This window comes from Pristiophorus japonicus, chromosome 16 (genome assembly GCF_044704955.1).
Source record: "Pristiophorus japonicus isolate sPriJap1 chromosome 16, sPriJap1.hap1, whole genome shotgun sequence".
NCBI classification, from domain to species: Eukaryota; Metazoa; Chordata; class Chondrichthyes; family Pristiophoridae; genus Pristiophorus; species Pristiophorus japonicus.
Genome location: NC_091992.1, coordinates 16,073,292 through 16,098,132, shown reverse-complemented (window position 1 = coordinate 16,098,132; position 24,841 = coordinate 16,073,292). Strand labels below are relative to the sequence as shown.

Below are 24,841 nucleotides of genomic sequence, written 5' to 3'. Positions count from 1 at the left end.
CAGATTCATCCTGAAATCTAACCTCTGGCCACTGCTATAAAGCAACTAGGTTATGGTTTTTGAATTGGAACCAGGTTAACCCAAACTCAACTCAGAGGTAGGTGTTGTGTTAAATAGGGCGAATGCCAAAATAAACTTTCAGTACAGTCACAACCAAATCCCCTCTCCCCAACTTTTTTTTTGCCCACCACACTGGTTCCCATTCCCATAACACTTGTCCATCACATATCTGCCTGTGGTCCATTCTTGCCTCCATTTCACCTGAAACGTTAATGGTTTCTGCGCAATATTATAAGGAGACCAACCCCTTGCAAGGGCAATGAAGCTGTTCTCCTGAGGACAGATCCACTCAACGCACCCACACAAATGAATGCACTGGATTATGGAACTGATACTCAGCATGACATTTGATAACTTTATAATGCGGCATAAATAACCAACAGAAAGGCATTCTGCTTTTATAATTAACCGCTCCTTTAAGCTTTCTATATGAAGATAATATATTTGTTATTCCTGCCAAGAACTGAGGCTCCCTTAATGAGATATTCTATGTATTCATTTGCTTTCTATTTTAAGCTCACCAAGTGATGCATGGTGTGGAGTAGCATTTCTGCGATACATTTATTCACCAAGAGCTGAACCTACCCTCGCAATGTACGTTGGGCGGCTCGACTGACCACTGGGCATCATGGCATGTCCAGAAAGACTCCTGCTGACCTGCCGAGTCGAGCTTATCCGCAGCCTGTCCAGAAACATTCCCACTTTACTGGATCATATGCAAGCTGAAGAACTGGTGACCGGTGAAGACAAGCAAATCATCAATTCCAAGATTACAGACACGGAAAAGGCACGAGAGATCCTGGACCTGGTACAGGCCAAAGGTGGAAATACCTGCCAGCTGTTTGTAGATATGCTGCTGAAGTTACATCAAATCTGGCCAGACCAGGTCTCGCTCTTCGGTCAATGTGTTGAATATTTGAGACCCAACAGTCAGAAATACACCGCAGGTATGTTATATGTAAGACTTTGGAGAAGTTTGTCCGAGGTAGTTAGTTTACTTCCTTGGAGATAACATTGCAACCCAAGTTTACTTTGCCTGATGCTTCACTTAGAGTCTCACGTATCCAAGGCAGTGTACTTATAACAGGTATAAACATTGGGCTGTATTTGAGACTTGGTACAAAAGTGCAAGTAATGTTACTGATGCACGTTTAAGTCTCAAACTGGATCAAATGAAAGGTTTGCTCCAGCACTAGCACCAATGGCAGCAGGAATATTATCGAGCTAAAACCTACATTATACAGGCTCAATTTTCCCCAATTATCTGCGCCGTTTTTTTTGCATGAGCCATTTTTTTTTTTGAGTAAATTAAAATCTCCAAGTTTCCCCAAAGTTTCTGCGCCAGCGTAATTCACTTAGGTAGGATTTTTTTCGGCTACGATTTGTTTACCTCATTGGGGGCGTAACCTGCCACCCGTGCCAATTCTGGCCATTTATGCAAGTTTGGCCAGCTCCGATTTTTCTTAAGACGGCGTATGTGTCCCCTCTGAAAAACCTTCTGGGCAGTTAACAAAATCAGCACAGGCAAGAGAATCAGTGCAGCAGATCCAGTTCCACGGCTTGGGACAGCAGCAGCAGAGAGGGTGAGAGAGTGGGTAATTATAACCTCTTACTCACCGGTTCTGTAGTACTGTAACAATCTCCGTTTTGTCTTTAATCTTGAATTAACTTTAATCTGGGGCTTTTGGTCTGGTCTGTCCGCCCTTTTGATCCGGGCTAGGAGCAGCACCGGGCACCGGTGGGGGGGGGGGGGGGGAGACAGGGGGGCCTTTCCAATTCAGTTTACTTTTGGCACGAAGACTCTTTAATATTTTCATGTTGGTAAGTTGCAAGGTACTTGTGCAGGTTGCTGTGAGCTGGCCAGAATGTGTTGTATGTTTCACTTTCCAGCCTCAGCCCGCAGTGTGTCCCTCGTTACCCTGGCAACCCGATCTTTTTGGCGCAGATCTTTGGCTCCACCCACAGAGCTTAAGGACAATGTGCGCCGGACCACGTTCACAAGTTAAAATGGAGAAACTTTCAACTTTTTTTTTGGCGTAGTCGGGCCCAAATAAAACAGGCGTAACTCTTCAAATACGCCAAAAAACGGCATTGGGGAAAATTGAGCCCTACCTGATAGCGAGGGACCAGTCAATTACAAGTAGGATGTTTTCCTTGGATTTCACAGAGGATTACATAGAATATACAGCACTGAAACAGGATATTCGGCCCAAACAGTCCATGCCGGTATTTATGCTTCACTCGAACCTCCTTCCATCCTTCCTCATCTAACTCTATCAGCATAACCCTCTATTCCCTTCTCCCTCATATGCTTGTCTAGCCTCCCCTTTACATGCACCTATACTACTCGCCTTAACCACTCCCTGTGGTAGCGAGTTCCACATTCTCACCCCTCCCTGGGTAAAGAAGTTCCTTCTGAATTCCCTATTTGATTTCTTGGTGACTATCTTATATTGATGGCCTCTAGTTTTGCCCCCTCACCACAAGTGGAAACACACTCTCTGTATCCACTCTATCGAAACCTTTCACCAATTTTAAAGACCTCTACTAGGTCCCCCCTCATCCTTCACTTTTCAAGAGAAGAGAGACCCAGCCTGTTCATCCTTACCTGATAGATATGTGCTCACTTTCTTTGTGCTAGTGTTCTGAATAGCCACTCCTCTGAAAACAAGACAGCACATTTACTGCAACCAACATCAGCCAAGAACTGGTGCCAACGCGCATACATGAATGGTGGTGAGAATGTAAGGGTGAAGTTGAACAAGATCTAGGCTAGAGTAGTGGATCTAGGCTCGAATAGTAAATCTGGTGCTCAATCGCGGCAGTGCAGAAATCAACAAAGCAAGTATACTGCCAAACTAACCAGACACAGTCGAGTACAAGTTATTTTCTTATCGGGACTTTGTATCAAGAGAAGAAAGAATTGACATTTTGACGAAGTAACAGTTCACTCCGTGACTGACGCCCAATTTTACAACAGCCTGGCTCCAAGGCCACTCCACCAGAGCAGAGCAATAGCTGCATTTCAAAAGCTTTAATATTTTTTAAATTGGTGCCTAATTATTTTGTAACAAAAATTCCAATTTTTGCTGCCCAGTCCCACTGCGAAGGCTGGGATCCATGCTAGGCCTGTATTAATGGAAAATTAATGCATGTGTGTAACTTAACTCGCACCAAGTCCTGCTCACCCATCACCCCTGTGCTCGCCGGCCTACATTGGTTCCGGGTTAAGCAACACCTCGATTTCAAAATTCTCATCCTTATTTTCAAATCCCTCCATGGCCTCGCCCCTCCCTATCTCTGTAATCTCCTCCAGCCCCACAACCCCCCCAGAGATGTCTGCGCTCCTCTAATTCTGCCCCCTTGAGCATCCCTGATTATAATCGCTCAACCATTGGTGGCCGTGCCTTCTGTTGCCTAGGCCCCAAGCTCTGGAACTCCCTCCCTAAACCTCTCCGCCTCTCTTTGCTCCTTCAAAACGCTCCTTAAAACATACCTCTTTGACCAAGCTTTTGGTCACCTGCGCTAATTTCTACTTATGCGGCTCAGTGTCAAATTTTTTTAATCTCATAATACTCCTGTGAAGCGCCTAGGGACATTTCACTATGTTAAAGGCGCTATATAAATACACGTTGTTGTTGTTAACCTTTATCAATAGCAATGCTTTTATTACAGATTTCCAGAATTTACAATTATTTTCTTCATCCCTCAGTAAGAGAGAAACCATTTAATGCTACACACTATTGGACAACAACAGCCACTGCTTATATAATTCCTTCACTAATACAGTAACCACACAATACATGGTCCCTATAACACAGTTTATGAGTTTATGGAGACGGCCTTATAAATATGATCTGTTTTTAATCAATTTGAGATGGTTAAATTGGCTGCTTTATAAGCTGCTAACTAGTATTCATTTCCTCAATGAAGCCCTCACACGCCGATTTGTAAACCTGCAATTTCCCGCTATGGTGGGATCCCATACCAGAGTGCTGAGGTGCTGGGTGAGGTGCTGGCACTTAGTGCCAAGAAGGGAGGGAGGACTGGAGGGAGCAGCCAGCCTAATTGCCAGTTACAGAGTGGCACTGGCAGAAGCCTGGAAAACAGGTAACCTGTCTGTTGTCTCGACAAATATTGGCTGAGAGGAATGAAGGAGGGAGGGATTACTTCACCAGACAGAATTTCCGATAATTTCATGTCATCCTACGACCAAATTTAGATAAACTAATCAAAAGGAAGACAAATTATTGGTTAATACTGAAGGACATTTCCCCACTATTGACTTCACATGAAGTCAAATGTTCCTCTCTCTCTTTTCCCATGTTAAGTCATTTTCAATGTTGAGACTCATCAGCTCCCTTCTAACTGGTTTGAGTTCAGGCCAAAATAAAAGGCTATGTTTACAGTTCAAGGCCTGTCATCAATCCTACTCCTTTTCAGAAATCAGCTCCGTTGCAGAAAAGAACAGGAATCACATCAAGAAAAAACTTGTGACAGAAGATCTCATTCTCCATTGTAATTGCGTTCCAGCGGAGTTGGTTGAATGCCATCATCGAACCAAATTCCCGCTGGAAAAGAAAATAAAGGTACAAGAGATGTTCACCCCAGCTTCTTCAAGGGGAGATGGGGTTCCCAGACTTGTCATCATAGAAGGACATCCAGGTACAGGAAAAACCACGTTAGTTAAACGCATGATCTCGGATTGGGCATCATCTCAACTGTACACAAATTTCAAGTTTGCATTCTATGTCTTCTTGGAGGAGTTGAGTCCCGGTGTTGACATCAGCCTCGTGGAACTGATCAGGAAATTCTGTGACCATCTGACCTCTGAAGAGGTCCTCTGCGCTTTAGCAGACGACGCTGTCTTGCTGATATTTGATGGGGTGCAAGATTTTCTCAACCCCCCAAACGCCAGGGAACCGGCTAAGCGTTGCAATCCGTTGCAGCCGATGCCAATGAGCAACCTGGTGGACCACTTGATCCGAGGCTCGTTGCTCGCAAACGGTTCCATTTTGCTTCTGACCAGACCCGAGGGGGTGTCACGTATCCCTGCCTCGCAGCTCGGCAAATTAGTGGAAATAAAGGGGTTCTCGGATTCTTCAAAACTCCAAGTTTGGGCACAGTCCATGGATGAGGCGCAGAGAAATGCCATCGCAGGGGATCCGTTGTTATGGGACATGTGCAGCATCCCTGCTTTCTGCGCGTTCCTCCACTCCACCGTCCTCACCTACATCCATGAGATAGGCTCCATCACCACATCAGAAATTCTGCTGCACTATTTTAGATACTTCATCGCGCACCACGTCAGCCCTTACAGGTACCAGAGTGAGGACCTCACGTTTCTACAGATGCACTGCATTTTGAAGACAATCTCAAGCGACCTCCTCAGCATCGCCAAGGTGGCTTCACGGAGTCTGGGAGGAGATCCGCCCCCTTCGGCGAAGAGTGCCCCTGACATTCCATGCCACCAATCCAGCACCGCCACTAATTTTGTGGCGAAGCATTTAATACGAGACTCATTAACTTTGGTCAGAACGCACTATGCTTTCCCGTGCAAAGCTCTGCAGGAGTTCTTTGCATCCATCGATCTGATCCATGAAATTGTTTCAAGAGGAGGTGACGGCGATTACTCAGACATCCTCTCAGCAACTACAAGCAACCTCATTGCGTTGACCTGCGGCTTTCTCTCCACAAGCTGCAGCCACCTGCTGGAAGGGCTCCTGGACTTTGACCAAAATCAGGCGGATGACAAGTTCTGTAGTTTCTTGGTGCAGTGGATCAAGAGGAGCTACCACGAAGCACCTGAGGAACAGGAAGGAGATAAGCTCTTCACCGTCATGAAGTGCCTCCATGCTAACACCGCATTACAACTGATTCCAAACTTCTTTAGTGGTGTAGGGCCACTGATTGACCTCAGTCTTGTTCGCCGGTCGCCTGCAGACTGTGCTACCATTGCTTACACCTTATCAAATGCCAAAGACACTACACATTTGGATCTATCAGAGTGCAAGATAGGTCCAGAAGGCTATGTGGCGCTTTCATCGGGGATAACGCACTTGCACTCACTCAGGTAAGACATTTGTTATCACTCCAATTCCCAACCAACTTGGGTCAGTGCTGACTGACTGACAGGTGTTCAAATAATCCAGGGGACATGATGGTGAAGACAAACGTAGGTCCACTGCAGTCAGAATCAGGGGAAGTCATAACGGGGAACAAAGAAATGGCGGACCAATTGAACAAGTACTTTGGTTCGGTATTCACTAAGGAGGATACAAACAACCTTCCGGATATAAAAGGGGTCAGAGGGTCTAGTAAGGAGGGGGAACTGAGGGAAATCTTTATTAGTCGGGAAATTGTTTTGGGGAAATTGATGGGATTGAAGGCCGATAAATCCCCAGGGCCTGATGGATTGCATCCTAGAGTACTTAAGGAGGTGGCCTTGGAAATAGCGGATGCATTGACAGTCATTTTCCAACATTCCATTGACTCTGGATCAGTTCCTATGGAGTGGAGGGTAGCCAATGTAACCCCACTTTTTAAAAAAGGAGGGAGAGAGAAAACAGGGAATTATAGACCGGTCAGCCTGACCTCAGTAGTGGGTAAAATGATGGAATCAATTATCAAGGATGTCATAGCAGTGCATCTGGAAAATGGTGACATGATAGGTCCAAGTCAGCATGGATTTGTGAAAGGGAAATCATGCTTGACAAATCTTCTGGAATTTTTTGAGGATGTTTCCAGTAAAGTGGACAAAGGAGAACCAGTTGATGTGGTATATTTGGACTTTCAGAAGGCTTTTGACAAGGTCCCACACAAGAGATTAATGTGCAAAGTTAAAGCACATGGGATTGGGGGTAGTGTGCTGATGTGGATTGAGAACTGGTTGTCAGACAGGAAGCAAAGAGTAGGAGTAAACGGGTACTTTTCAGAATGGCAGGCAGTGACTAGTGGAGTGCCGCAAGGTTCTGTGCTGGGGCCCCAGCTGTTTACATTGTACATTAATGATTTAGACGAGGGGATTAAATGCAGTATCTCCAAATTTGCAGATGATACTAAGTTGGGTGGCAGTGTGAGCTGCGAGGAGGATGCTATTAGGCTGCAGAGTGACTTGGATAGGTTAGGTGAGTGGGCAAATGCATGGCAGATGAAGTATAATGTGGATAAATGTGAGGTTATCCACTTTGGTGGTAAAAACAGAGAGACAGACTATTATCTGAATGGTGACAGATTAGGAAAAGGGAAGGTGCAACGAGACCTGGGTGTCATGGTACATCAGTCATTGAAGGTTGGCATGCAGGTACAGCAGGCGGTTAAGAAAGCAAATGGCATGTTGGCCTTCATAGCGAGGGGATTTGAATACAGGGGCAGGGAGGTGTTGCTACAGTTGTACAGGGCCTTGGTGAGGCCACACCTGGAGTATTGTGTACAGTTTTGGTCTCCTAACTTGAGGAAGGACATTCTTGCTATTGAGGGAGTGCAGCGAAGGTTCACCAGACTGATTCCCGGGATGGCGGGACTGACCTATCAAGAAAGATTGGATCAACTGGGCTTGTATTCACTGGAGTTCAGAAGAATGAGAGGGGATCTCATAGAAACGTTTAAAATTCTGACGGGTTTAGACAGGTTAGATGCAGAAAGAATGTTCCCAATGTTGGGGAAGTCCAGAACCAGGGGTCACAGTCTGAGGATAAGGGGTAAGCCATTTAGGACCGAGATGAGGAGAAACTTCTTCACCCAGAGAGTGGTGAACCTGTGGAATTCTCTACCACAGAAAGTAGTTGAGGCCAATTCACTAAATATATTCAAAAGGGAGTTAGATGAAGTCCTTACTACTCGGGGGATCAAGGGTTATGGCGAGAAAGCAGGAAGGGGGTACTGAAGTTTCATGTTCAGCCATGAACTCATTGAATGGCGGTGCAGGCTAGAAGGGCTGAATGGCCTACTCCTGCACCTATTTTCTATGTTTCTATGTTTCTATGGCTCGTGAGGTGGGGAAGTGGCGAAGAGACACGGTTTGGAGACAGCGCCATAGGGCTAAAGATGTGAGGATAGATTAATGTTCTGGGGTGTTACTTGGTTACTTTAGGGACGAGGGAATACTTGTAAAGAGATTTCGCCTCAGGAGATTAAGCGGCTAGTCTAGGCCTGTAGTAAGGTACATTGATCTGTGGAAGCACCAGGCCCGATTAGAGGCCTGATGGGCCTGGGGCAAATGATCCAAATGGTCCTATAGTTATATCTGTTCATGTTCATTACATTACGTACATGATTCTGATTCTGAGTATGAAAACATAGGCCAGTATATTCAACAATGAAAGCATATATTCTGTATCAAGTAGGTATATATTCTGGTTCAGGTAAAATTGCAATACTAGATTCCTATACATATATGCAAATTTCTTCCAATAACATGTGAAATAAAACAGGCTAGTACATATTCTGTTCTGTATATAGGTACAATAGTGTATATAGGTACGTCTGTATATAGATACATTAGTATATATAGGTACATTAGTGTATATAGGTACTTCTGTATATAGCTATAAACAAGTGAATCTATTTTCCTCGGTCTTGTTTTTCCTCTCTTATTGTCTATTCTATTCAGTCTATTTGGGAGGCCTTATATTTTTTTCCTACATTTATTTGGTGGGCCTGTGTTCTTTGGTGGTCCTGGGGCTGCAGCTCTATCCACCCCGTGGTTAATCCGCCCCTGGGAAGGACCATACTTTGATGAATCTAACAACCTTGTCTTATTCCCTGCATTCTTATGTCCTGATAGGGAACTTTGCTCTTGCAGCATGTGTGTCTGTCTAACTAATCAAATGATATGCACGTACTGTGTTGCAGGGGAGGTCATACTGTTTACACAAATCGGATTCAGTACATGCCGATTTGCAGCAATACAGTCACACCCAAGTAAACATGTTCAGGCCATCGCCACAGCGCCCACAGAAATATGAATAGTTGGATATAAGCAATGCAATTTAATTAGAGATACTGTAAAGCATAACAGTAAATCTCAAAGTGTTTTATGGATTTCATCAAAAACCTCAAGTTTGAATTTTATCCTTTTACTCATCCTTTATCGTTTCTGATGATCTCACTAAAGTGCCAAGGACAGTTAAAAACCATGCTGCAATAACCCTGAATGAAGAATGAGAGAGACGACCGTGATGTTAACAACAAAGGGACTGTTTGGAAGCTGGCTAAATATTCTGTAGCACCATTGCTGGAAGTGAGGTGGTGCAGACTTTGTGTCCCCCACCCCCAGTCAGCTCTCGCAGGTGACAGATAGCCGAGTGTCGTACAGGCCAAAGTAGAAGCGCTCGGCAAAGCGGTCACCAAATCAGCATTTGGTTTCCCCAGTGTAAAGGAGACCGCACAGTTGCAGCAAATACTGAATAGAATAGACAATAAGAGAGTGGTGGAGGCAAAGGAATGGGGTCCTTACAGGAGTGGAATGGGAAGGAATATAATCCAGGTAGGCATGGGAGTAGGCAGGGGCGGATTAACCATTAACCGCAGGGCGGATTAACCATTAACCGTGGGGCGGATTAACCATTAACCGTGGGGCGGATTAACCACGGGGTGGATAGAGCTGCAGCCCCAGGCCCACCAAAGAACACAGGCCCACAAAATAAATGTAGGAAAAAAAATACAAGGCCTCCCAAATAGGCTGAATAGAATTGGGTACTATTGAACCGGGAGACATCATTGAGAAATTTTCTTATAGGAAGTCTCGCAATGTTATCTTGTAAAGTATCTACAGGATGCAAGGGAGGTAGTGCAGGGGTCCCCTGTGGTCATCCCCCTGCAAAACAGATACACCGCTTTGAGTACTGTTGAGGGGGATGACTCATCAGGGGAGGGCAGCAGCAGCCAAGTTCATGGCACCGTGGCTGGCTCTGCTGCACAGGAGGGCAGGAAAAAGAGTGGGAGAGCGATAGTGATAGGGGATTCAATTGTAAGGGGAATAGATAGGCGTTTCTGTGGCTGCAACTGAGACTCCAGGATGGTATGTTGCCTCCCTGGTGCAAGGGTCAAGGATGTCTCGGAGCGGGTGCAGGACATTCTGCAAAGGGAGGGTGAACAGCCAGTTGTCATGGTGCACATTGGTACCAACGATATAGGTAAAAAAAAGGATGAGGTCCTACGAGACGAATTTAAGGAGCTAGGAGCTAAATTAAAAAGTAGGATCTCAAAAGTAGTAATCTCGGGATTGCTACCAGTGCCACGAGCTAGTCAGAGTAGGAATCGCAGGATAGCTCAGATGAATACCTGGCTTGAGCAGTGGTGCAGCAGGGAGAGATTCAAATTCCTGGGGCATTGGAACCGGTTCTGGGGGAGGTGGGACCAGTACAGATCGTACGGTCTGCACCTAGGCAGGACCGGAACCAATGTCCTAGGGGGAGTGTTTGCTAGTGCTGTTGGGGAGGAGTTAAACTAATATGGCAGAGGGATGGGAACCAATGCAGGGAGACAGAGGGAAACAAAATGGAGACAGAAGCAAAAGACAGAAAGGAGATGAGTAAAAGTGGAGGGCAGAGAAACCCAAGGCAAAAAACAAAAAGGGCCACTGTACAGCAAAATTCTAAAGGGTCAAAGTGTAATAAAAAGGCAAGCCTGAAAGCTCGGTGCCTCAATGCGAGGAGTATTCGGAACCCAGGAGAGGGCTCTGAGCTAGTTAGAGTGGGTGAGAGCTCAAATGAACAGGACCCCAAGAAAGAATGCAAAAGGCAGGAGGCAACAGAGCAGAGTAGCACTGGGGTAAGTGTAAACCACAAGGTGATAGGAAGGGACAATATGTATGAATATAAAGGAGCTGCAGGAGGGGTCAAAACTAAAAATCATGGTTTAAAAACTAGTATTAAAACACTCCACCTAAACGCACGCAGCATTCGAACTAAAGTAAATGAGTTGACGGCACAAATCATTACAAATGGGTATGATTTGGTGGCCATTACAGAAATGTGTAGGGTGGCCAAGACTGGGAATTAAACATACAGGGGTATCTGACAATTCGGAAAGATAGACAAGTAGGGAAAGGAGGTGGGGTAGCTCTGTTAATAAAGGATGATATCAGGGCAGTTGTGAGAGACGATATTGGCTCTAATGAACAAAATGTTGAATCACTGTAGGTGAAGATTGGAGATAGTAAGGGGAAAAAGTCATTGGTGGGCGTAGTTTATAGGCCCCCAAATAATAACTTCACGGTGGGGCGGACAATAATCAAGGGAATAATGGAGGCATGTGAAAAAGGAACGGCAGTAATCATGGAGGATTTTAACCTACATATCGATTGGTCAAATCAAATCACACGAGGTAGCCTTGAGGAGGAATTCATAGAATGCATACGGGATTGTTTCTTAGAACAGTATGTTACAGAACCTACAAGGGAGCAAGCTATCTTAGATCTGGTCCTGTGTAATGAGACAGGAATAATAAACGATCTCCTAGTAAAAGATCCTCTCGGAATGAGTGATCACAGTATGGTTGAATTTGTAATACAGATTGAGGGTGAGAAAGTAGTGTCTCAAACGAGCGTACTATGCTTAAACAAAGGGGACTACAGTGGGATGAGGGCAGAGTTGGCTAAAGTAGACTGGGAACACAGACTAAATGGTGGCACAATTGAGGAACAGTGGAGGACTTTTAAGGAGCTCTTTCATAGTGCTCAACAAAAATATATTCCAGTGAAAAAGAAGGGCGGTAAGAGAAGGGATAACCAGCCATGGATAACCAAGGAAATAAAGGAGAGTATCAAATTAAAAACCAATGCGTATAAGGTGGCCAAGGTTAGTGGGAAACTAGAAGATTGGGAAAATTTTAAACGACAGCAAAGAATGACTAAGAAAGCAATAAAGAAAGGAAAGATAGATTACGAAAGTAAACTTGCGCAAAACATAAAAACAGATAGTAAAAGCTTTTACCGATATATAAAATGGAAGAGAGTGACTAAAGTAAATGTTGGTCCCTTAGAAGATGAGAAGGGGGATTTAATAATGGGAAATGTGGAAACGACTGAGACCTTAAACAATTATTTTGCTTCGGTCTTCACAGTGGAAGACACAAAAACCATGCCAAAAATTGCTGGTCACGGGAATGTGGGAAGGGAGGACCTTGAGACAATCACTATCACTAGTGGGGTAGTGCTGGACAGGCTAATGGGACTCAAGGTAGACAAGTCCCCTGGTCCCGATGAAATGCATCCCAGGGTATTAAAAGAGATGGTGGAAGTTATAGCAGATGCATTCGTTATAATCTACCAAACTTCTCTGGACTCTGGGGAGGTACCAGCAGATTGGAAAGCAGCTAATGTAACGCCTCTGTTTAACAAAATTTGCAGACGACACAAAGATTAGTGGGAAAGCTGGTTGTGTAGAGGACACAGAGAGGCTGCAAAGAGATTTGGATAGGTTAAGCAAATGGGCTAATATTTGGCAGATGGAATACAATGTCGGAAAATGTGAGGTCATCCACCTTGGGAAAAAAAAACAGTAAAAGGGAATATTATTTGAATGGGGAGAAATTACAACATGCTGCGGTGCAGAGGGACCTGGGGGTCCTTGTGCATGAAACTCTTTTAGATCCTTGTGCATGAATCCCAAAAAGTTAGTTTGCAGGTGCAGCAGGTAATCAGGAAGGCGAATGGAATGTTGGCCTTCATTGCGAGAGGGATTGAGTACAAAAGCAGGGAGGTCCTTCTGCAACTGTATAAGGTATTGGTGAGGCCGCACCTGGAGTACTGCGTGCAGTTTTGGTCACCTTACTTAAGGAAGGATATATTAGCTTTGGAGGGGGTACAGAGATGATTCACTAGGCTGATTCCGGAGATGAGGGGGTTATCTTATGATGATAGATTGAGTAGACTGGGTCTTTACTCGTTGGAGTTCAGAAGGATGAGAGGTGATCTTATAGAAACATTTAAAATAATGAAAGGGATAGACAAGACAGAGGCAGAGAGGTTGTTTCCACTGGTCGGGGAGACTAGAACTAGGGGGCACAGCCTCAAAATACGGGGGAGCCAATTTAAATCCGAGTTGAGAAGGAATTTCTTCTCCCAGAGGGTTGTGAATCTGTGGAATTCTCTGCCCAAGGAAGCAGCTGAGGCTAGCTCATTGAATGTATTCAAATCACAGATAGATAGATTTTTAACCAATAAGGGAATTAGCAGTTATGGGGAGCGGGCGGGTAAGTGGAGCTGAGTCCACGGCCAGATCAGCCATGATGTTGTTGAATGGCGGAGCAGGCTCGAGGGGCTAGATGGCCTACTCCTGTTCCTAATTCTTATGTTCTTATGTTCTTATTGTTCTTTTATATAATTGTTTATACAGGCTAGATTCACTTGTTTATAGCTATATACAGAAGGACCGATATACACTAATGTACCTATATACAGAAGTACCTCTATACACTAATATACCGATATATAGAACAGAATGTGTACTAGCCTGTTTTATTTCACATGGTATTGAGAGAAATTTGTATATATGTAAAGGAATCTAATATTGCAATGTTACCAGAACCAGAATATATACCTACTTGATACAGAATATATGCTTTCATTGTTGAATATATTAGCCCATTTTTCCATACTCAGAATCAGAATCATATACGTAATGTAATGAACATGAACAAACATAACTATCGGCCCATTGGGATCAGTTTGCCCACAGGCCCATCAGGCCCTAGATCCGGCCCTGGGAATAGGTGGGATTATTACAGATGTTCATGGAAGCCCATTACCAGAAATAGAGCAAGAGAAGTCCAGAAAAAGAAGAGATGGGCCGCATCGTGCATGTGTGTGTGTGTGTGTGTGTGTGTATGTGTGTGTGTGTGTGTATGTATGTGTGTATGTGTGTGTGTGTGTGTGTGTGTGGGGGGGGGCTCTTCCCTTTGTTCTGTTCCTTTCTAACTTCAGTTCACCTGTAATATCCCCCAGTTCTGATGAAAGGTCCCCAACTGAATTATCAACTTGCTCATTCTCTTCACAGATGCTGTCTGACCCGCTGAGCCTTTCCAGCTTTTTCTGTTTGTGTTTCAGATTTCCAGTATCTGCAGTTTTGTTGTTTTTTTAAACAACAACTTGTATTTACATTTATATAGCACCTTTAACGCAGTAAAATATCCCAAGGCACTTCACAGCAGTATTATAAGACGAAACAAATAAATTTGACACCGAGCCACATAAGAAGAAATTACAGCAGATGACCAAAAACTTGGTCAAAGAGGTAGGTTTTAAGGAGTGTCTTAAAGGAGGAAAAAGAGGTAGCGAGGCGGAGAGGTTTAGCGAGGGAGTTCCAGAGCTTGGGGCTCGGGCAGCTGAAGGCACAACCACCAATGGTTGAGCAGTTATAATCAGGGATGTGCAAGAGGACAAAATTTGATTCTGGAAAAAAAAAAGACTTTATTGTACAAGATGAGATCTTCTACAATAGCTGACTGATGAGCTGACTAGGAAGCCTTCAGTATGGGTGGCATTATCCCTTAGGTTTTTGGCACTGTGAAGGTTATCAAGGGCTACTGAATCCCTGTACCCTCTCCCAAGTGCCCTTGTGTCTGTGGCCTATGCAGCATCTACAATGACAATATTGATGAGGGAGTCAAGGGTTATGGGGAGCGGGCGGGGAAGTGGAGCTGAGACCAAGATCAGATCAGCCATGATCTTATTGAATGGCGGAGCAGGCTCGAGGGGCCAAAGGGCCCTACTCCTGCTCCTATTTCTTATGTTCTCATGTGTGTGGGATACTTGTTATTGAATCCTACAGCAGAGGGAGGCCATTCGACCCATCGTACCTGTGCCGGCTCTTTGAAAGAGCTGTTCAATGAGTCCCTCTCCCCTGCTCTTTCCCCATAGCCCCTGCAATTTCTTCCCTTTCAAATATTTATCCAATTCCCCTTTGAAAGTTACTACTGAATCAGCTTCCACCGCCCTTTCAGCCAGTGTGTTCCAGATCATCATAACTCAGAGTAAAAAATTCTCATGTCGCCTCTGGTTCTTTTGCCAATCACCTTAAATCTTATTAAAGCTGTGCTCTTTGTTTCCAGGCCTCTTTAAATGGCTACGATTGGCTCTCTCATGTTCCCCCTCTCTCCAGAGGGAAGCAGCTGGCCTCAATGCAGCGCAGTTCCCCCTCGCCCTCTGCCCCTCCTGCCCCCCCCGCCCCATCCCAGCGTAACTGCTGAGGGCGGCAATTTAGTGAGGCAAAGGATTGAGTCTCCATCTCCGTGTGCTGCAGGACCGGTGGACTGTGCTCTGACACAATGCCGGCCTTGTGTATGTGAGGCAAGCTCTTCTCACTGGGGATTTGACACCGTTCAGAAAGTTCAGCACAGTGCCGTAAAACCAACGGCTTCCTTCTTTGTGTCAGCTGTGGCCCAGTGGGTAGCACCCTCGCCTCCGAGTCAGAAGGTTGTGGGTTCAAGTCCCACTCAAGCGACTTGAGCACACAAACCTAAGCTGACACTCCACGCAGTGCTGAGGGAGCGCCGCACTGTCGGAGGTGCCGTCGTCTCGGATGAGACGTTAAACCGAGGCCCCGTCTGCTCTCTCAGGTGGACGTAAAAGATAAATATTTCGAAGACGAGCAGGGGAGGTATCCCCGGTGTCCTGACCAATATTTATCTCTCAATCAACATAAAAACAGATCAGCTGGTCATTCTCACATTGCTGTTTGTGGGAGCTTGCTGTGAGCAGATTGGCTGCCGCGTTTCCCACATTACAACAGTGACTACACTTCAAAAGTACTTCATTGGCTGTAAAGCGCTTTGAGACGTCTGGTGGTCATGAAAGGCGCTATATAAATGTAAGTCTTTTTCCTGTGCGCAGGTTACGCAGCAACTCATTGGGCAACCTGGGGATCTCTTGCCTCGCCCAGACGCTGTTGGAGAACACCACCATCAGGGAGGTTGAGTGAGTACTAGTCTCCGCATACGCTTGTCTTCATCCACCCTCCTTTAAAAGCAGTGATTGGCGCCGACATGCGGTTTTCCCGTTGTTATGCCTCAAATAAAGCAATGTGACTGAGTACTGTGGACTTGAGTAAGTGTGACCTTGGTCTCTTTATTCTGACTCCAGAGTGCTGGCACAGCATGGGAGACCTGCTTATATGCAGTGCTCCCAAGGGATGTTGGGATCCCTTGGGACTCCAACAGATGCGCCCTCTGGTGGCGGTAGAATGCTGGTTACAAGGTGTTGCATAAATAACACCCGCCACTCGCGATCCTCTTGTACATCGACCAAGTGGCCAGTCATTCATGTGCGAGTCCAGATAGGTCATTCAACCATGGCGGGGTGGGGAGCTGCAATATAACCAAGTATGGTCCTGCCCTCACACCATGTCCACACACTTTGTGTCAGCCATCCCTAGACTTCATCAGAATGCTGCAAAACACATTCAAAGGTTAAAATGTTATTTGTCCCTCTTTTTTAAAAAAAAATTCCTTTACGCCACTTGCCATTGTGACACTGCCTCTTGAGATACAGAGAGAAGAAGGGACGGAGATGGAAACACAGCAGCAAGCACGTCTCCATATATAATCCAAATGTTGCTGTGTTGTCAAAGGTTTGTCCTCAGAAGCAAAGGGAGACTGTGTTGCTGTGCTGAGCGATACGCGATACAGTTACATTGGGAATATATTGCAGCTTCACAGTTTCTTTCAGAGGACCAGCACACAGCATGCTTCAGCAAGCAATACTAGTTTATCAAAATTGCAGTGTGAACACTTCCCAGCACTTGCACTCACATGGTGAGAGTTTTGAAACCCTTGCATCCACATTTGATTTAAGAAAACCTCTCCGACAGTAATGGATAATCAGTAAATTTGTGATTCAGATTGAGAGATGTCAAAGGAAAACACGACCAATGTACACAGAAAGCACTTGAAATACAAGACAGGCCTCTAAGTATCTCAAGGAAAAAAAGCTTACTTAAGGTTTCGGAGGCCCGTAAATTGCCAATTCTCTTCCTGCGAACACCAGCATAACAATATCTGATGTGCGTTTAAACAGGGAATCAGTCATGATTGTCTTTAATGATTCTCTTTTTCTTTCTTTAACCTGAATCAGAAGGTTGTGGGTTCATGTCCCACTCCAGAGACTTTGAGAACAAAAATCAAGGCTGACACTCCAGTGCAGTGCTGAGGGAGTGCTGCGCTGTCGGAGATATCGTCTTTTGGATGAGACGTTAAACCGAGGTCCCATCTGCTCTCTCTCAGGTGGATGTAAAAGATCCCATGGTACTATTTCGAAGAAGAGCAGGGGAGTTATCCCCGGTGTCCTGGCCAATATTTATCCCTCAATCAACATAACAAAAAACAGATTATCTGCTCATTATCACATTGCTGTTTGTGGGAGCTTGCTGTACTCAAATTGGCTGCTGCATTTCCCACATTACAACAGTGACTGCACTTCAAAAAGTACTTCATTGTCTGTAAAGCACTTTGGGATGTCCAGTGGCTGTGAAAGGCGCTATATAAGTGCAGGTTCTTCTTCATTTCCCCTCTCCTCCTTCCCCTTCATGCCGCTGACGTCCCTCATGCCATGCCCGAGAGTTGGTCTGCTGGTGGCCTCCTTCAGTGGAGCCGTGGAGCTGGATGCTAGCTGGTTATAGGAGAGCAGTGGACTCTCCCTCCGATCTCTCCCCTCATCCCCCCCCCTCCCGAGGAAGCCCCCGACAGCAGCGTATGGAAAATTGGAGACACGTGCCGTTAAATTCCGCAGGGAAGCACTCTCCCCCCCCCCCCCCCCGATCATCTGCCGTGCCTTTGGCCGAAAATCCGGCGTAAACCCCTCCCCGGAGAACGGTAGTGCCCAACGCAGCACGAAGCCATGCAGAAGCAAATGCCGCAGGTTCCCTTCCCGGTCTGTGCTGGATCCGTTGCTCTCATGCAGGTCAACAGTTGGAGGCACCATCATCATCATCATGGGCAGTCCCTCGAAACGAGGATGACTTGCTTCCACGCCAAAAAGGACGAGTTCACAGGTGTTTCAATGAAGGACCTAATATTCCAGGTCCTGAACTACAACCTGAAGGGTGGAAGATGCCTGTGCGTGGATTATTTTAAAGTGTGGTGGCCGTTGCACACCAGCCACCACACGGGATTGACAGAGCCAGGCCTTGGTCCAGTGGCAAGGGTTATCCAAGACGACTGGAGATCAGCTCTGCTGCACGGACCTAGTGCGCATACATATCGCAGTGTGGGCTGGGCCCGTGATGCCCCTGGGCCTTTGCCTCTTCAGGGCCGTGAACTCACGCCTCTCCTGAGCCCCGATCACGTCCCTCTACAGTCTCTCGCCGCTCCTTCGGCCCGACCTCGCCGCTCCTGCTGTACCTGCCCACGCTCCAATCACCGACCTGGACCTTGATGACGTCACTCTTCGCTGCCGTCGCCCTCCTGCACCAGCTCGCGCTGTACCCTGCCGTGGTACACCGCCACGCTGCCCATTGGCCGCCGCTCCACAAGTGGCATTACAGCATCAGAGCTAAGTAGGGAGAAAATATAAAAAACAGCCAGGGTTCCTGCTCTCGATCGTGTCTAGTGACTCCTACTGAAAACTGCTCATGTGACCATCGGGTTACAACTTGTGTTTGTTGTCACACCATCAACTCAGTAAAACGTCCCAAGGTGTGTCACAGGAGCCTAATCAGACAATAATTGACACTAAGCCAAAAGAAGGAGGCATCAGGACTGTTGACAAAAAGCTTGGTTGCTGAGGTTTTAAGCAGCGTCTTAAAGGGGTAGAGGGGCGAAGGGGCTTAGGGCAGGAATTCCAGAGTTTGGGGCCTAGACAGCTGAAGGACTGTCCGCCAGTGCTGGGGAAAAGGAGGTCGGGGATGCACAAGAGGCCACAATTGACGGAGCGCAGAGATCTCAGAGGGTTGTAGGGCTGGATTGGGCTTGGTTGTCGTGCGGAGCGGCGAGCGGCCTCGGGAGCAGCGTGGAGGCGCACTACTCCAGGGAGCAGCGCGAGCTGGTGCAGGAGGGAAACGCCAGCGAAGAGGGACCAGGTCCAGGTCGGTGATTGGAGCGTGGGCAGGTACAGCAGGAGCGGCGAGGTCGGGGGCGAAGGAGCGGCGAGAGACTGTAGAGCGACGTGATCGGGGCCCGGGGGAGGCGTGGGTTCGGGGCCCAGAAGAGGCGAGGGCCCAGGGGCAGCACGGGCCCAGCCCACACTGCGATACGTGCGCGCACTCGGTCCGTGCAACAGAGCTGGTCTCCAGTCGTCTTGGGTAATCCTTGCCACTTGGACCAAGACCTGGCTCTGTCAAGCCCGTGTGGTGGCTGGTGTGCAACGGCCACCACACGTTAAAATAATCCACACACAGGCATCGCCCACCCTTGAGGATGTAGTTCAGGTCCTTCATCGAAACACCTGTGAACTCATCCTTTTTTGGCATGGAAGCAAGTCATCCTTGTTTCGAGGGACCGCCTAAGATGATGATGGTTGTTGTGCAAGCTTCCCCCATTCCCCCACACAGTCAAATAGCATGCTGACACTCGGCGGGGCGGGGGGAATTATCGGAGTTTGCGCTACCTATGAGCAGCCACACCGTCTGGCAGTTCCGACTGGAAATTCAGGTATGCACTGCCCTCGATTTCCCATCCATTCTGCAATGGAGAGTGATGAGCGTCGCACGGCCAGATCTCGGTTTGGCACCGACGGCGAACGAGGCCCAATGGCCCCCTCGTTGCCGACGCTCGCACGTGATACTGGAGGGGAGCTGGCTCTGGAGGAACAGGGTGACCCAGCGGGGAGAGAAGGAAGCAACACAACAACGAATGCACACTGGGCGGAACCAGTCCGAGCCACTTGTTCGACATCAGTGGCTGCAACGTGATGCGATTAATAAAGTAACAGGAGACACCATCCCCGGCACATTACACGGCTTCTGATCAAATAAATCTCTCTGTAATTGACATCGATGCTTTTCTGTCTAATACGAATGCGAAGTGTATGCTGGGACAGTACGATTAATTCGGTAAACTGACTCGATAATTGATGGCCTAAATAGCATAGTTAGAGTCCCACTTCTTCTGGGTTATTTACAAATTCATATTAAGATGCAAAATAAATACAGAATAATCAATGTGTAGCAGTGAGCTTGAAAGCACTTAAGACAATCAAGGTTATCGGCTGATGTAATGAGTGGTTTGCATAGAGAACAATGGATTTCTGGGTGATGGTTTAAAAGGTACTAATCTCATTGAGGGGTCACATGGCACCATAATCCATCATCTCAACTCAAGACTGGACCACCTCTTGGGATTCTTGTCTCAAACACCATACAGTTATTTCATTTTAGGCAGGGGCTTTATTCAGTTTTGGGTCTCCTTTTAGTGCTACAAACTAGTCGATATGCCATTCGCAGCTCTCAGTCAGCTGACGGGCGATGATGCCAACCGTGTTTCCTACCGACCCCGCCTTAAACCTTTGTCGTCTCATTTTAGCTCTCAATATATAATTCACACCCATCCCCTTCCATGGTTTAAAAAAGAAAGACTTGCATTTCTATAGCGCCTTTCACGACCTCAGGATTTCCAAAGCGCTTTACAGCTACAATGAAGTACTTTTGGAGTGTAGTCACTCTTGTAATGTAGGAAACACGGCCGCCAATTTGTGCACAGCAAGCTCCCGCAAATATCAATGTGATAATGACCAGATAATCTGTATTTTTTTTTAAGTGATGTTGATTGAGGGATAAATATTGGCCAGGACACTGGGGATAACTCCCCTGCTCTTCTTTGAAATAGTGGCATGGGATCTTCTGCGTCCACCTGAGAGGACAGACGGGGCCTCGGTTTAACGTCTCATCTGAAAGACGGCACCTCCGACAGTGCAGCATTCCCTCAGCACTGCACTGGAGTGCCAACCTATATTTTTGTGATCAGGTCTCTGAAGTGGGACTTGAACCCACAACCTTCTGACTCAGGTGAGAGTGCTGCCCACTGAGCCACGGCTGACACAGTAAAATGGTTGAAAGTCCCAAAATGGGACACAAGTGCATTAAAGCTACTGGTGTCCCACTGTTGTTCTACAAGACACTTTTCAATATACAGCTGGAAACTTAGCTAATTAAAAAATAACTGTTGCGCTGAGGGCAATTTTAACCTAACACGCGCATCGGGAAATTGATTGGGCATCGGGCACAATACTGGTTTTATACCTCGCCCGATTCTACTCTCCATTGAAGTCCCTCAAGCCTGTCCGGAATATCATCAAATTCCTGCAGCAGAGTTTGAGATCGGCACTCCATGGCTCCACTTCACCCTGATCTCTGTCTCTGTAATTGGTGGGAGCACTGGAACAGAGCTGATGAAGTAAGCGCACAAACTGTTTATCAGTGAAATGAGCCTGGGCTACGTTATGGATGACGTTGACTATCCATTTTAAGCAAGTTGGCTTCTAACATTCAACCATCGCCAAATCCCCCACCATCAACATCCTGCGGGTCACCATTGACTAGAAACTTAACTGGACCAGCCACAGAAATAATGTGGCTACAAGAGCAGTTCAGAGGCTGGGTATTCTGTGGTGAGTGTCTCACCTCCTGACTCCCCAAAGCCTTTCCAACATCTACCAGGTACAAGTCAGGAGTGTGATGGAATACTCTCCACTTGCCTGGATGAGTACAGCCCCAACAACACTCAAGAAGCCCGACACCATCGACAAAAAACAGCCCGCTTGATTGGCACCCCAGCCATCATCTTAAACATTCACTCCCTCCACCACCGGCGCACTGTGACTGCAGTGTGTATCATCTACAAGATGCACTGCAGCAACTCGCCAAGGCTTTTTCAGCTGCACCTCTCAAACCTGCGACCTCTACCACCTAGAAGGACAAGGGCAGCAGGCGCATGGGAACACCACCACCTGCAAGTTCCCCTCCAAGTCACACACCATCTGACTTGGAAATATGTCGCTGTTCCTTCATCGTCGCTGGGTCAAAATCCTGGAATTCCCTCCCTAACATCACTGTGGGAGCACCTTCACCACACGGACTGCAGCGGTTCAAGAAGGCAGCTCACCATCATCTTCTCGAGGACAATTAGGGATGTAAATAAATGCTGGCCTTGCCAGCGACGCCCACATCCCATGAACGAATTTTAAAAAGCTCTATGTCAGAACAACCTGACTGAAAGGGTAGCGGTGTGAACTGCAACTTTAAGCACTGGACTACGCAAACCTGAATATTCTTAATAACCAGCCACATTATAGCTTTAGAAATACAAGTGAGTTGAAATGTAGAAATTTCCCGCCCTAAATTCTCTTTATCTTTTTCGACAGACTTCAGTGGAATGGCATAGGAGACAAAGGAGCTAAAGAAATAGCCGCCGTTATAGAACAGAACTGTACCCTCACTTATATTGGGTTTGTATGATTCTATCACCTTTAACTAGTGTTTACAATGCTAGTGTTAACAGTGGCTGTGGAATGCTGCAACCTCAGGTTGGAACCTTCTTTTTTCTACAGCTTGGGGCCCGTGAAAGAAAGAAACATAGGTCACCTTGACGATCAAGCACTCTATTGATTATTGATTGGACTATTTGGATACATTAAATTCTTAAAATTAACCATTCGGTCGAACGTGCCCTCAAGTTCTTGCATGGTAATGGGTTCATGACCCACAGAGTGAACCTGAGCTTGTTTAAGTTGCTTTTCGTCAACTGGCTCTGTAAACCTTATTAAGGCAAGTGGTCTTGTTTGGCTCAATATTCTGCAACAAATCAAATTCCTACATTTATTGCTTGTAGCTCGATTTGCTACCCAAGTGCTCCAACGTCCTGAAGACAGTCTAAACGCCACATTCTGAGTAGACCAGACTGATAACAAATTAACTGATCGATTTATTATTGATTGGTCCTTCTACCCAATCGTGTCATAGTGTCAATCTTCTAGTTTCAGTATCTAGGGAGGAGGAAAACAAAAAAATGTTTCCTGGTGGCCAATAATGTCGTGTGTTAACAAATGATGGGAGCGATAACCAATGCTGGGGCGTGATGACAAATGATGGGATGTGGTGTCCAAGGATGGGATGTGGTGTCCAAGGATGGGCGTTGTGGCCAAGGATGGGCGTTGTGGCCAAGGATGGGATGTTGTGTCCAAGGATGAAGCATGGTGGCCAAGGATGGGCACAATGGCCATGGATGGGGTATGGTCGACAATGGTGGGCACGATGGACAATGATGCACTCAGTGGACAATGGTGAGCGTGGTGGCTAATGGTGGGGCAGTGATGGGGTTTGGTGACACAGCACAATGGAATTCCAGTAGGCGATGCCATTGCTAGTAAAGAAAGAACTTGCATTCATATAGCTCCTTTGACTGCTTCAGAATGTCCCAAAGCACTTCACAGCTAGTGAAGCACTTTTGAAGTGTAGTCACTTAAATAGTAGCAAAGCACAGCAGCCAATTTGTGTACAGCAAGATCCCACAAACGATAATGAGATAAATAACCAGCACCTCCCAGCCTTGCTACCACTAATGTCAAGGAGGGCCAGAGCAGCAAAATCATGGGAACACCATGACCTTCAGGTCATTCACAGCTGCCCTTTGCTTCCCATCATTATCACTGGACAAGGCCTTAACAATCCGCTCACTATTCCTTTGTCCACGAATTTAGCAGAGGTGTTAACCCATTTATAATAAACCGTTTACAACAAGCAATGTCTGCATTTAGTTGCGGACAGAAGAACCTCGTGCGAACGTATTAAGCATTTGGCTGCCAATCTCAGCAGCGGTATCTCCCAGAGCTTATGTCTCCTTCAGGCACAACGACAGGGTGTCTTGTGCCTTCAATTTACCAACTCAATCAATTGTGGAGCTTATGATGAATTTTTGTGCGAGAGAACTAATTCTGTTGGTGTTTTCTACTGCCTCCCAGCCAATGTGGATGGCTGTCCCGTTCACCGCAAGCAGCCTCACATAATCTGAAGTAAGTAAATGATCGCTGACTCTCACATTCTTCTTTGTCATTAACAGGTTGGCAGAGAATGTGATTGAAGATGAAGGCGCCTTTTACTTGTCCAAAGCATTAATGTCCAATACAGTTCTTAAACAACTCAAGTAAGTGATGGATAAACGTTCCCTACAGCCATAGTCTGTGTACAGGTTTCCTACTCTTGATGCTGTATTTATGGATGTTCTCCAGTGACGGAAACCCCAGTGATGGAGGGCTTTGGGAACCATAGGTCCAAAGTCCCCTGTATCTCCTAGGCCTGCTACACTCAACACATCATGTCTCAAATTATTCATACATTATTTTCCAAATGACAGCCCTCATTCCCCCCCCCCCCATCCTCACCCCCCACATTTCTTGGCCCCTGGCTGATTGGGTTCTGTCAGGAGAAGTGCTTCTATGTTGGGAATAATCTACTACGACAAATCGCGGGGGCTGTTCAAAATACAATTAGATGGGAGAGTTCATGTACTGGCGGATGAACCCTCTCAGGAAGGCCAGTTAAAATCACAATGAATGAGCCCAAACTGCTCACACGCCCCCTGGAGGCTGGCCACTGAATGGCATCACCAGAGGCCTGTTGGGGATGGAACACGAGCTGAAAGATGATAAAGAAACTAGAAAATACCTAGAGCATGGAAATGTTGAATTAGATCATTTTGCTCTAAGAAATGGCATCCTGCTACTGACTGCAATAATGAAATGTCAATGCTATCTTTCTTTGTTAGTTTGTACAACAACCACTTTGGACCTCTGGGAATAGAAGAAATGGAGAAAGCGAAGGGAAAGAAGCGAGATCTGATCATCATGACGTGA

General features: G+C 46.3%; 1 protein-coding gene across 1 annotated transcript; it reads left to right on the top strand.

Annotated features, from left to right (window-relative positions):
* Positions 1 to 688: 688 nt before the first annotated feature.
* Positions 689 to 24,841, top strand: LOC139226919 (NLR family CARD domain-containing protein 3-like). Its single transcript, XM_070858011.1, has 5 exons — positions 689 to 1,007; positions 4,504 to 6,133; positions 22,355 to 22,438; positions 24,049 to 24,132; positions 24,754 to 24,841. The coding sequence occupies exons 1-5, from the start codon at positions 689 to 691 to the stop codon at positions 24,839 to 24,841; spliced, it is 2,205 nt and encodes a 734-aa protein (XP_070714112.1).